Source organism: Lepidochelys kempii, chromosome 1 (assembly GCF_965140265.1).
Source record: "Lepidochelys kempii isolate rLepKem1 chromosome 1, rLepKem1.hap2, whole genome shotgun sequence".
In the NCBI taxonomy this organism is placed as follows: domain Eukaryota; kingdom Metazoa; phylum Chordata; order Testudines; family Cheloniidae; genus Lepidochelys; species Lepidochelys kempii.
Window position 1 is genome coordinate 250983673 of NC_133256.1, and position 14301 is coordinate 250997973.

General features: G+C 42.4%; 2 protein-coding genes across 5 annotated transcripts in view; one reads left to right on the forward strand and one right to left on the reverse strand.

Annotated features, from left to right (window-relative positions):
* The window catches only part of STAB2 (stabilin 2), a 136504-nt gene extending 126480 nt beyond the window's left edge, over positions 1–10024 (forward strand). The window contains exons 66-69 of the mRNA XM_073323666.1: positions 3148–3258; positions 4581–4709; positions 6174–6293; positions 7278–10024. Of these exons, the coding sequence (XP_073179767.1) occupies positions 3148–3258; positions 4581–4709; positions 6174–6293; positions 7278–7328 (411 nt within the window). The 3' untranslated portion in view covers positions 7329–10024. The remainder of the gene's footprint in view (positions 1–3147; positions 3259–4580; positions 4710–6173; positions 6294–7277) is intronic.
* Positions 9299–14301, reverse strand: part of NT5DC3 (5'-nucleotidase domain containing 3) — a 32070-nt gene continuing 27067 nt past the window's right edge. For all 4 annotated transcript variants that reach the window (XM_073323688.1, XM_073323680.1, XM_073323697.1 and 1 more), the window contains one exon: positions 9299–14283. In XM_073323688.1, coding sequence (XP_073179789.1) covers positions 14022–14283 — 262 coding nt within the window. In that variant the 3' untranslated portion in view covers positions 9299–14021. The remainder of the gene's footprint in view (positions 14284–14301) is intronic.

Consider the following 14301-nt stretch of genomic DNA (forward strand, 5'->3'; position numbering starts at 1 on the left):
GTCCCATCTAGTGGCACCAAGACCACTTAGAGAGAGAGATTAATGAGTTTGCTCTACAGCCTTAGCTAACAGCCAGTTGGCTTTTAGCTCATGCAGTAGAGGCTCATGCACTAAGTTGCAGAGGTCCCAGGTTCGATCCCGCCTGCCGATGACCAGAGTCTGTTGGTGTTACACATGTATAGCAAAAGAGAGTCCTTACCCTAAAGAGCTTGTCAGCAAGCAGGACTGTTGCAGACAAGCTTCCAAAGAACGTGTGGCTAGTGTTCCTTGGCTAGAACAGAAGTGTGGACTTCTGAGGAAGGTGATGCATGGGAATAAATGAGAGCAGAGAAGAGATGGAAAGAAGATTGCTCTAGAACTCTCCCCTGTATCCAGAAAAACATTCAGGGGTGACAATTACAGCATATCAGATAAGGAATTTAAAAATGAAATTCCACCCTCTGTTCCATTCTACTACCCAGTTAGAATATATTAGAACAGCCGAACCATTGTCTCAGCACGGTACTAAGATGTATAGCTCCTTAAAATAATCTTTTCACTGCCACTTTCCCCTTATCTGACACTTGAGTTAGAAAATAACCAGAGATCTATTGAGGGGATTTGTCCTCCTTGAACCTCAGTCAGTGGGGGATGGGGAGGTGTGTTGTACCAGCCCATGTGTCCAGTCGATTTTGGTCTCCAGATGATTGGAATACACAACCCTCCACCACGCTGTTTAAAATCCACCCAGAGAACATCCAATTTATTTTCTAGTCCCCTGGATTTGCATAAACAGCACTTGAGGCTTCTCAGCATGCACGTGAATGAGCATGCTCCCAACACCAGAGTACACTCCTGTTAACAAGTATACTCCAGCACGCACAACTGTATCCCTACAAAGATGTCGAGCCCTTTAAACACAGGTCACATGTTTGTACAGTTATAAGCCAACAGTGGGCTGCATGCCAATCTTCAACTGGCTGAGTTAAACCATCTTTGATTTTCCTAGTTACAGCAGTGCCCAAAGGCGTGTAAGAATGGAAGGGAAACGAGACAGCTGACTTACAAGTGTGCACCCTCCATTCAGCTAAGCACTTGCCTCTCTCTAGCACTATGAAACAGCCCCACAACGCACTTTCAAGGCTTTTAAAATGAGCACTGACAGGCTAGTAAAAGTAGGGAAGATCGAAATTATAACCTAGGCCAGGGGTGGCTAACCTGTGGCTCCGGGGCCACGTACGGCTCTTCAGAAGTTAATATGCGGCTCCTTGTATAGGCACCGACTCCAGGCTGGAGCTACAAACACCAACTTTCCAATGTGCCGGGGGGTGCTCACTGCTCAACCCCTGGCCCTGCCCCCACTCCACCCCTTCCCCTGAGCCTGCCATGCTCTCCCTCCTGCACGCCACAAAACAGCTGATCGGGAGGTGCAGGGAGGGAGTGGGAGATGCTGATCTGCAAGGCTGCTGGTGGATGGGAGGCACTGGGAGCGGGGAACTGATGGGAGGCTGCTGACGTATTACTGAGGCTCTTTGGCAATGTACATTGGTAAATGCTGGCTCCTTCTCAGGCTCAGGTTGGCCACCCCTGACCTAGGCAGTAACAGTAATAGTTTTCCTTTTATAGTGCCTCTTTCACTTCTCCCTTCTGGTGGAAGCATTACATTTGTGCTTGCAAAACTGAAAATGCTTTAATCTAATCCCTGAGGCCCTGGCACAGATCCACACATTCACACTGGAGGACGACATCTGAACAGGGGTGTTATTTAGAGGTCAAGCAAACACCTGCATCCACGCACCCTATCGGACCCTAGAAACTGACATTCCACATGAAGTGGCTGAGCCCCAAAATCCTTTTCATAAGAACGTTCATGCTGCCAGGAGAGACTATAACTCAGAATCATGCTGGCTGACTTCTACCATCTCTTGTGCAGTGCAGACAAAAGTCCATGTGATTCTGTTCTGTCTATGTAGCAAAGGCTGCTTTGCTCACTGTTGGCACAGCAAACATGTTATGACTCACTCACGAGCAAGATCATTTGCGTTAATTCTTATTTAAAATATAATGCTTTAGACAGGGTTCAACACTGCACGTGGTTTTAGAGGGACTAGAAAAAAACCAGGTAAGATGACTGTAGCCTCAGCCATGCCCCACATACAGTGAGCACAGCTCTGGGGTAAAAGAAGCTGTTTGCAGCTTCCTGATCCTGGAGCCAAGCAGAGACCGGTTTGCCACTGGCATCATTGAGAGCAGCCCTGCCTCACCAGCCAGAGATTGTCACATCCCCCGCCCTCAGAAACTCCCCTGGCACAGCTCCATAGTGTAGGAAGCTGGATATGCTAAATCTACATCAGCAAAAGATTCCTCAACAGTGGAAGAATCACCAGATGATGAGATCCAGCTCCTGTTTGCCATAGAAGCAGAATAAAAAGGGACCAGACAGAGGCTCAGGATGGTTCCATAGGCAGCAAGAGTTCAAGATGAGTTTGTCAATTGCATTTAGAACAGTCTGGAGTGACTGTAGGACTGGTTGATCCATAGCCCATTACTGCTCCCTTTTCATCTCCAGATTGCCCATTCAACTAGAGCCCAGGGAAGCAGTGACCAAATGGTGCCATCCAAGACCTGTTACGTGGCCTATATGAAATGAGTTGGTGGGCTCAGACTGGTTGACAGGTGTCCACCTTGCAATGCCACCAGAACAAATAGTATTTAATGATAACCTCAGCAGAAAGCCAAAAATTGATGGGCATGGAGATGACAATGCTCCTGGCCAGGGTTGAGATTCAGTGGCAAGGCCATGAGGAGAGGGTTGTCCTATTGCTCCCTGTCTTGTACTTTGCTATTGAGTCAGGATTGTCAGTTTCATAAATCACTAAAAACATGACACAGATGAAGTGAAATTAATTTCCTAGCATTGTCCATTCCTAGATTCCCGCTCCTGTTGGTTAGCTCTGGCAGAGAGGAGCCCTCAGAGGGTTTGAGCAATTGTGGGCTGATGTCCAATAACCAGGCAGGGTATTTTCTTTGGGCAGATGTATAATTACACAAGAAGAGTCTCCCTTTCCTAACCAGTGAAAGACATAAGGGAAATAAATCTAAATTTTACTTTGCTTCTGAAATCAGGAAGGTCAAAACTCAGTTCCCATTGTTCTTTTTCTTGTTTAGAATGAGACCAGATACGTGGATGGAAAATCTATTCTTGAATGGAATATCATTGCTTCCAATGGAGTAATCCATGTCATTTCAGAGCCTTTAAAAGCTCCTCCTCCACCACCTGTAAGTATTTGTTGTTCTGTCTTTTGAGATCATTGCTGTCAGTTGTGAATAACTTGTCCATAAAATCTTCCTATAATTCCTTATAAAGTAGCCTGTCAGTTGCATTCTGGTTTTATTTCCAGGTTAAGAATTTACTTTAGCATAAATTGAATTTAAAGAACTCAAGGACAAAGTTACTGGTAGAATTGGTCAAATTTTTTTCTGATGGAACAATTACCTGCTGGAAAATGCTGATTTGATTGAATCAAGTAATTCTGTGGGAATCTGCGAATTCCATCAAAACTTCCTATGGAAGCTTCAGCTCCCCCAGATCTCTGGCTCCCCTGAGGCTAGCTGGGAAGCTGGTTTACCACATCAGAAATTTTTGGAAAAAATCCATTTCAGTTCTTCCAGAATGGAGTTCTTTGAAAGTTTCTGTCCTAGGGAAAAATTTGCATTTCTGATTTTTCATTGCGACTCGGCACAAAAATAATTCTGTGATATTTTCTGTGGGATGGAAATTCCAATTCCTGCACAGTTTTGATTAGCAGATTATCACCACAAATCATACCAAGATAGCAAGGCTCACGAACACACTTATTCTCCTTTCAGCTTGTGCAAGCTTGGCACTTTGTCATATTCTGAGCAAGATCACCCTAAGAGCTTGTCTACACATAAGTTGAACTGCTTTAGCTACAGTTTAGGTATAGTTGTACCAGTTTGACCTTCTCAGTCCAGTTATAGTGGAACAATCCCATCCAGTGTCGGTGCAATTATACTGCTATAAGCATTTACCGCAGCGTAGCCTGTCCCTGTACAGAAAGGGGAATAAACTATTCCAATCTAAGGCATCTTGCTACTATATAACTGCATCCGCATTTGGGGATATACTCATGTAAGTATTTTGTTAATAGCTCACACCCCCAGCTAACAAACAGTGTGCGTGTAGACCAGGATTTATCATTCCACTCCCATACGCTTACCTGCACACAAGATTCTATTGCAAAGGGCTACATTTCCCACCTTTACAGTGCAATCGTCTAACCGTGTTTTTTTCATAAGAAGGAACCTTCTCTGGGGAAAGGGATCGCTGACTGATCAATGAGCAGCTTGGATTCGGTTATAAAATGAGGGTTTGTTTTAACTCGTGTTTATGAGGGTCTGAGACCTGGGAACTGTCAAGCACAAAAGCTGATCAAGAAGAATTAAACTAGCGGCAGCATCCCTGCCACCTACGCTGCCGTTGGCATCCTTACGGTGCACAGCATTTTAAATTATGGACTCCCGCTTTGGAATGATGCTCAGTGCCCGGCTCCAGCACTCACTCCTCTCTCTATGATCAGGCTTCTCTCCACACTGGATTTGGAACAGGAATATTCTTTGCCATCATCCTGGTTATTGGAATCGTGGCTTTTGTCGGGTACTCGTACTTCAGATTCAAGAGGAGAAATATTGGCTTCCAGTATTTCAAGGTAGGAGGAGGTTGAGTGTGAAATTGAATGAGAAGCGGTCGACACCTACTCATGCCTATCCCCATTTAGGGGCAGATACAAGCTACAATATCCGTCCTGTTTGGGTCGGTCTTCAAAAGTGTCCTTCCTTGTTACTCTGCTAGTTAGTAAATACGCTTGTTTGCATCAAAACCTTCCCCACCCCCGCCCAAACCCTCATGGCTGCCTCTGTGTGCGGGGTCAAACTCTGTTCCTGAGAATCTAGGGGCTGTTCCTACACTTGGAGAGAGGCAAAGTCTCTTCAAATAGTCACAATGCAGCCTTGCCCAGGCAAACCAAAAGCCTGCACAAGGAATCTCCCAGCCCATTTACCTCAAAGCAAGGACCAGAGACCTAGTCAAGGGAGCACAAGAGCCTAAACATAGAAGCAGCAGGGCCATGGCCTATCCTACTCAACAGCAGTCCTGAGTGGGCCACGTGCTCTGTGGGGATGCAGTGTGCATGCGGTCCTGCACACCAGGTGAAAGTGTGCTTTCCTGAGGCACAGTCCTTCCAAGAACTCTCCCTAGGGCAGTGTTCACACCCAGCCACGGCCACAGCCTTGCTCAAAGCTTGTATTCTACAGCAGCCCTGACCCAAGGTCCTATTTCTCCAGCTCACCTAGACACTCAGCTTCAGGAGGCCATTAATTTGGAAGCCTAACTATGCCCACTTAAGTGGGCACCACCAAATACCCCTGTTTTACCACCAAGTGTCATGATAGTCCTGGGCTTGTCCAGCGTGTGTGTTTGAACTGAGATTTGATAGCAAGGAAGGCCAGAGAGTTAGACCAGCATTTGCTAAGGTTCTAAAAGGTAAGTTTAGGTGTGATATTTAACATGGGAGCGAGCCAACATGATTGCTTCCTGTGAAGGCACTATGCAAAACTAATCTAGTAACAAAACTATTCAGCACAAGCTACAAGGATGGACGATTTAAAAAAAGTGTGTGGGGGGGGTCATGTAAAAGGATCAATCTAAAAGAAATTTCCCCCAGAAACAGCCAGTTTTTGTCCCTACCTATTCTAGCCCCTACATATAAACATGAATAGTCATTTAGGATTGTAAGAGGAATATTGACCAAGGGAAACTGTGATTTATTTGTATTATGCACCCAGAGGCCTAAAGTGAGATTGGGAACCCAGTCTGCTAGGCATGGTTCAAATCACACTTCCCAGGCTAAAGCATTTGCAATCTAAGTAGAGAAGACAAAGGCTGAGGGGAGGGGGGAAGAGGCAAATTGATTGCCATGGTAGAGCCGGTACCAGAACTCAGGTCACCCGAGTCCAGGTCCAGCACTCTAGTCATTCGAGCACCCCGCCTCCAATCACTACACCAATACACATTATTTGGTTAGGTGCAGCAGAGTCAATGAAATGCCGAATGCCTCACTGGATATGCTAACGGCAGAATGATGTATTTTAAATGGGTGTATGGTTTTATACAGTCAAAAGAAGATATAGATGTGACAGCACTAGACAAGCCACGGCTTTCAAACATCACAAATCCCTCCTATGAAAGTTCTGCTCCTCCTCCTCCACCAGAGCCTGCCTACGAGCCTTTCTCTGTAAGTTTTCACTTTGATTTTGGAGATTATGATAATAGTTTAAGATCATGGAGATGGAATTCTGCAAGGGGACAATGTCTAGCTGAAAGTCAGGAAGGAGGGGGGTCTATACTTGGGGGGGGAAATAAAAATCCCACCCTTGGGCCAGCTCCACCAGTAGCAAGAGTGGGGCTCTAGATCACTCGGCAGCATTTTAGCAACCAGAGCTAGCAGTAAAAGACAGGGCAGTTAAAACGCTGCTGGCTGCTAGTAACTTGTCTATGCAAACATTCCCCCGGTCCCCAGTTACTGCCTGAGTGGTAGCAAGGGTGGGAAATGTATAGAAGAGGCTTTAAAAAAAAATTTCCTTATCTCAGCTGCAGACACCTGATAACAGTGGTTTTCATCCTGTTCTGTACAGTGACCCCATGTAAGAACAGGGATGTCCCAGAGTGAATATTCCTATAAAAAAAACTTGCATGCTGCTCTTGTATCAGAGTTTGGTGGTCATTCAGCAGCATTTTACAAGCCTGCTGTTACACTCGGACAAAAGTTTGCAATAGCAAGGGGACACAAATATTTGGGGCACTGTGTAATTCCTCCATAATAATTGAAGGGAAAGGTTAAAGAAACTGAAGGCAAGTGGGGTTAGTCCTTATGGCCCTGATTCAGCAAAACACTTCAGCATGTACTTAAATCCTATTGACTTCAGAAGCTCTAAAGCCTGAGCTGTAAGGGCTTTGCTGAACTGCGGCCCCTATAGGGCTGATGACTCAAGTTTAACTTTGCCTCCTTTCATGGTAGCTGGAGTCAAATAACATGATGCAATGCTATTCTGGATGTAGGATGAATGGCATTTGGGGGGAAATCTCTCACTGAGAAGAATCTGGAATGCACTTTAATGTTTGGGATTTCCTGGTGCACATGCGATAGGCACAACAGGACTAGAAATTCACTGTGAGGGAAGTTATAGATTGGACAATAGAATGATACTTCATTTTATAGGATTCTGATGAACAGCAGCTTGTAATGAGTGGGCCTCATGATCAGTTTTGAAGACTGAAGTTGGAATTAACAATGAAAAACCTCTCTCTACAGTCTAAAATGAACATTTACTGTGAATAAGCCCTGCCTAAGCACTTCAGGGGAAAAAAATTACCTTTTTATAACATTTTTTTAAAGTAAGTAAGTGTTTGAGACAGCGAATTTGCTGAAAAGTTGGTTACATGTAAGGAATATCAAGTTCCACTTTAAACAAATATAGAATTAATGTAGAAATGTATTCCTCTGCCTAGGAGACATTTAAAGGTTATTTCTATTTAAGGATATAGCAGTTGCTAAACAGCCCACGATGACTTATAGTTTTTCAGAACACCATGTAGCTACTTTGATTTATGATGCCCGTCTTTCTGTAAAGAAAAGAAACTGCCTCTTAAACACATAGTCCTGATGTCCTCTGATGACCGTACTTGGAGGATGTACTCTGTGTTTGCTACCCTTGTGTCTTTATATCTAATTTTGTCTTGGGGTTGAATCCAGAAGTGGCTGACAAGGAGCAAAAGCCACAAATATTGCTTAATAGTATTACGACCTTCATTTTTAAAATTATTTGATCTTGTTAACAATGTTCTTCCTTCTAAAAAATGTAGCTGCAAATGCAAGCACAGTATGTCTGGTTTGCCCACTCTGAGCCATTTATGAATTCTGTCATTGTTATGAAGAAATATTAACTGTAGAGGAATTAATGAGGAACGCAAGTCATGTATGACACTAACCTATTTCATTATTTTATTTCAAGTCATTTTTGTGCAGAATAGGCATTCTGCTTGTTTACTGCCCACTTTGCCTTCCCCATTCATTTTTCAGTGGTTTGTGTAAAGTAAAAAAAAAAAAAAAAAACCTTCTGCATTGTCTGTGTAGAATATTTGTATCAACTCAGTTACACATGAGATGCAAATTTTAAATGAATAGCAATAGCAGCTGCCCTTTCTACATGTACTATATTAAAATAATGAAATAAAGAGTGTGGGTGGAGGGAGGTGGGGAAATTCAGTCTTAATGCTGCAGCAAGTCTCCAGAGGGCTGGAAAGGCTACATAACACAGTAAACCTCAAGGAGAGATTTTTATGTTTGTGATGGCAGTGGTGGTAATGTTTCATATCAACTATATATTTACTGGCATTCTCTTTTGTAACCATTCTTTTTTGTGTAGCACAGGATTGCTTTCATATAAATATCCCAGGATCTTTCAGCAGATTAAGCAATGCAAGCAAACCACATAGGTTAAATTACATTGTAGACATACACTGTGGTACTGTAACACCTGCAGCTGGCCTGTGTTAGATGGCTGGGGCTTGGACTGCAGGGTTGTAAATTGCAGTGTAGATGTTCAGGCTAACATGGACAAGCCACAGGTGTTTAACTGCAGTGTAGACATACCCACAAAGACCCAGCACTTGTTGATGTAGTTGTTCTAGTGTGAGGAACTCCAAGTTTAAAGGGTAAATGATTGAACAAGTGAGGCAAAGACTACAGTTATTTTCATGTCCATCTCCTCCCTTCCTGTTCTCCAAACACACACGTTTTTATTTAAATTGAATTTAAAATAATATCTAAAGATAGTCTGCCCAGCTAATAAGCTTCCTGCCACCCCTTCCCTGTCATCAGAAAGATTAAGGCTCTTTAGGGACCAGATAAAATACATACATTTATTTTTTGTAGCAATTGTTAAATATTCTTCACATAAAGTAACATTTTCTGATAGTTTATTAACCGAACTATAAATTTTTGCACTTCTGATTTAGACTAAACAGACAATTCATCTCACTCTGATTCAGCTGAAGTATACTCCAAAAATTAATGTAGACACTGCATTTGAAACATGTTGTAAAATCTGCATGAGAGAAGTGACGTGGTAGGGTTAACGAAGGTAATTAATAAGGGAAGTCGGAGGTACACAGCTCAAGAATTCTGAAGCAGTTACAAAAATACCAAAACATTTTTGAAAGAGTACTCAAACACTGAAGCATATTCACATATTTATATTTTCAAAAACACTTGTCTTAAATTCATATTGTACACAGTTTGCTTGAACACTAATCCCCTGTAACTAAAAATGCCATGCAATATAAATAAATAAATAAAAATCATACTAGCTGGTGTCCCTCAGATCTCAAAGAAACCACCACCAAGCATAACAGAACATTTTACTGTATTTTAAGTTAGGTTGAAGTTTTTCATCTTGAAACAAAATGCACAGTAAATGGATGGATAAAATATTCCCACACAACAATTTCACTTTTCTTGCTTAAACACACTTTAGCAGTGCTCAGAAGGACTCACTCTTTACCTAGATTTACAAAATTAGGCAACAAAGGCTCATGTCAAGAGCCATAAGCATCTAAGTATTTAACAAATGTAACCACTCAATTTTTAAAATGTGACATTAACTATTATCTGCTGGTACTAAAAGTCAGATAGAAAAAATATACACTGTCTTTATTTTCTCTTAATCTTGTTATGCTCTGCAGTACAAATACTATCACCACTTTATAAAGCACTTTGGTATCCTTTGGGATATGAAATGTGCTATGTACAGTAATATCAAGTTTTGTTCTATCTTAGCATAACACACAGAAGGCAAATTGAAATTACCCCCCTCCCCAAATTTCAGCATATAAAATAGACTAGATATCAAGTTTTGTAAAATATTAAATTAACTAGAGCTTGCACTGTCCAGCCTAGCCTACAACTCACCGGATAAAGCTAGATGAGGTACCAGAGGATGTTTATAAGTCTCTCCAGCAAACAACAGTAGGACAGTCAGTGGAACTCATGCATTTCAAGTCAAGTATAGTCTATTCATATGTATAAAGAAGTACCTAACACCCTAGAAATGTTGCACATAGTCTGGAAACCAAGCTAGAGAAAACCACAAACAACGCTATCATATAAACCTCCATGGCCAGCAATAGATTTATTTAAAAGCATCCAGGTTTAAAGGAAACTTGCACTGGATTTATGCAAGCAGCTTTTTTAAATGTTCATTTTGCAAACATGCCTTTTAAAATGTGAAAAATATTGCATATGAAAGCCATTATAAACACGTGACACAAACAGACAGGTTTAAAAAAAAAAAAAAAAACCCACACACACACACAAAAACTTTTGGTCACCAAAAGTTCATTTACCCGATGGTCATTGCTGGAAGCAAATTATGCCCTAAAAGGAAACTGACAAAATATATAGCAAGAATTATTCTTAATTATATTTTCATATACTTATTAAAATTAGAACTAAAACATAGGAAATATTAAAATGAGTCAAGCTATACAAGTTCTGAAATGGTTGGGTAGGGAAGCATTGGGTTTGCCATCTTTGGTCACAGAGGAGGGAAAAACCCTGCTTCGAAACATCTGTAGTGGTTTATTGAAGTGCCACTGCCTATTTGAGGAAACATGCTTCAGCAGATGCTTCCTTTGTGGGAAATTCAGATAAGCTTCAGTTCAGTCCTAAACACTGGGAACCATACTATGCGAAATTATCTGCTCATCGATTACCTAGTGTGACATTCTATACCTTGGGGGAGCACCCTGTAACCTCCATATTCCTCACTGATATATAATTGTGATTTGTACATAACACAGGCCATGTGAGGTATCAGGGGAAAGGTTATGGTCTGCTGAAAGTCACTGTTCCATCAAAATATGTACATCATTAATGCATATGAAGTTATGAGAATTGTATTGTATGGTTGTCACTAAAATATGCTGTGGGTTTGGGAAGCGCCCAGGTACTAGCTCTCCAGAGACATTGTCAAGGAAAGTAACCAACGCCCGGGGGGGGGAGGTGGTCAAACAACCATTAACAGCCATTGTCCAGCAAGGGAACTACAATGCAATGACTCAACTGCATAAGGCCACATCAGGGGAACTGCTCAACCTTGCCTGGGGACTCAGCAATGCCCTCCAGACATGCCTGGACTTGTCCTCCCCAAGCACATGGGACTGAGAGTATAAAATGGAACCCAGAGGCCACATGCTAGGCCTTTCTCCTGCCCCTACCTATGCTGCTAGCAACAAAGAAACTCAGAAGACGACTGAAGACTCCACCCAGGTTCAAGGGACAAACCTGTGTATTAAGGACTGCAATATCCAGTGCGGTGAGAAAAACTGCTTAATCTAGCTGTTGCCCAGTCTAATAGGGTTGAGAGTTTAGACTCTGTGCTTATATTTTCTTTTCTTTTGGTAACTGACTTTTTGCCTATCATTTATAATCACTTAAAAATCTATCTTTTGTAGTCAACAAATTGGTCTAACTGTTTATCTTTACCAGTGAGTTTGCCTGAAGTGCTTGGTAAATCTGCTCAGGTTTACAAAGGCTGGTATATATCCACTTTCCATTGATGAAGTGGTGAACCAATTAATATATTTGCACTGTCAAGATGAGCAGTGCAAGACGGTATATTCCTGAGGTACAAGGTTGGGAGCTGCGGGGGTTTGGCTCTGGTGCCTTTCTCTGAGTGACTCATGAGTGGCTCTGGGAGCATTCATGCAATCTAGCTGGCCATGGGGCTCCTCATGCAGTTGTGCTGAGTGATAACAGCGCCTGGTGGGGCTTGCTGCTTGTCACTAGCAAAGCATTGTGAGAGAGAGCCCAGGCTGGAGAGTTAAGGGGGCACAGCGGTCCTACAGTCCCTGGCTGCACCCTGGGGATCCCATCACACTTAGAATTTCAGTAATTTAAGTAAATAAAGCTCCTCGCTAGTCCGTACAGTCCCAATTATTTTGCGTGATCTAATTAGTCTTCCTCCCCCAATTTTAGGGGTTTAAAACCAAAAAGATCGGATATGATTTTGCTTTTCATTTTTCTTTGTCCTTCTCTGTTTTTTTTCCGAACTCATTTACCAACACTACCTGTTTATTTTGAAATGTGAAAGTAAAATTTTTAAAAAGGCGGCTACATCAAACGTGTGATGAAGGCTTAACATTCTGAAACACAAAAATATGTCATAGTAAGACACTGTTCAACATTGAACAACAACAACAAAAGCTGCATTTTAGTTGAACGTTCGTTCATAGTATTTCCCTGAGAACTAGGACCTAAATATTCAAAGGTGCCTACTTTGAGATACCGTCAAAGGGCAAGTGTTCAGCACCTTCTGAAAATTAAGCCATTTAAGAGGTCCAAAGTTGGGCACGCAAAGTCACTAGTCATATTTGAAAATTTAGGTCTACACCCAGGGACAACAAATTTATCACATATAGAACACAGGTTATTATATTACACGAATGTAAAATGCATGTACATATAGAAAAAGCAGCCCATTAATAATGAGTCTCAGTAAAACTACAGGTTTAAAAATCTGTTGTAACTCAAGTATCCAGCACAGAAAGTTACTATACTTACACTACTCCCTCCCCACCACACTGTAAACCGTTTGATAATTGTTTCTCTCTGAACTCACAACTTAAAATTTTCAGTCATGTCAAGATATTCTGGAGTCATCAGGTGGAGATCCATCAGACCAGCACCAGAAGAGAGAGGCTATATATTTTTTGTGAACCACAAGGTTGCAGATACGAGTTTCAATATGAAAAAACAAATCTTCCCTTCCAGCCAATTCTGTTTTGGGGGTCTATTTTCCCCCTCTCTGTGCAAGCATAAGTCTCATTATTTTTAAGAGGATTTATACATAGATATTCCTGGGGGAATTTGGCACCACTGCCACGTGCAGAATTCATGTCCATCGCAGATTTCTCTCCCCCCGCAGAAAATAGATTCTGCCAGAGAGGCACTGCAATTACACTTTTTGCCCACCAGGGGCTACTGTGGCACCAGAACAGAGGGCAGCCAGCAGCAGAGAGGGAGGGGGACAGGCTGTCTTTTCACAGTGCCCTGCCTGTGGGGCCAGGTGAGGAGGCACGCAACATGGTAGAGATGGACAGAGCAGGACACAGGGCTGCTGAGGGGTAAACTATGGTTCAAAAGGGCTAGTGGGGAGGGGGGGAGAGACTGGAGCAGGGGCACAGGAGCTAGTGAGGTGACAGCATTGAGCTAGGGGCTGAATGGGACTGCAGGGCCACATGGGGACAGGGGCAGATGTGCCTGACTGAATGGGAGTGGCTAGGGGTCAGCCAGGGTCTGCATGAAGGAGGCTCCCCAACTCCCTAACAATCCCTCCCTTCCTCCCCCAAAAAATGTTCCTTACTTCTCCCACCCATACCCAGCAACCCTCCAGACTCCTTCCCAGCAATTACTTCCATCTCCCTCAGCTCCTCTGTACCCCTGACTCCCGCAAGGGCTTTGCACTGCGTTAGGGGGGTATGGGAAATTCATTTCAACTATAATACAGAACTGTTATTACTCAGAAATCTGTATTAATATGCCTAAAAAAGGGACCTATTTGTCAAAAAAACATTTCCTGAATCTTTTTTGTTATTGTTATAGACATATTTGCTGGCATGTATTTTGAAATAAATTCCCAAAATGATGGAAACTAGTGTGATTATACTGTGTGCAGAACTTCTAATTTTTTGGTACAGATTTCCCCCAGGAGTAATACAGAGAGGAGAGACAAGTTATTTATGAATTCTTGATCTATCAGAACTGACAAGTCCAGTAACTGGATCAAGATACATAAATGTACTAGATGGTTTTAAAAAAAAAATTACTACATTCTGGTAGTTACTGATGGGTATATTCATCCATTTGGGGTGCTATAAAATAACCCAGGTACAAACCCAAAGCTCATTTGTTCTGAACCACCTCTTGCAGGAAGGGTATTCTGAATGTACCGCTGCACAGCTGGTCTGACCAGGTAGGGAGTTCATGCTGCAAAGGAGTCCTCCTTGGATAAAATGTGTAATTGGGATCATAGTTCAAGAGACAGCTCAGTGATGCCATGTAAATATCAGCAAATCGAGATAAACGTCTTAAGAAATAGGTTGGATTCTGGTCAGTCCTGAATAAGCTCCCAAATTGCAAGTTGAAGAAGTTTCTGGTCATTTCCCTGTCACCAGAGAGAACA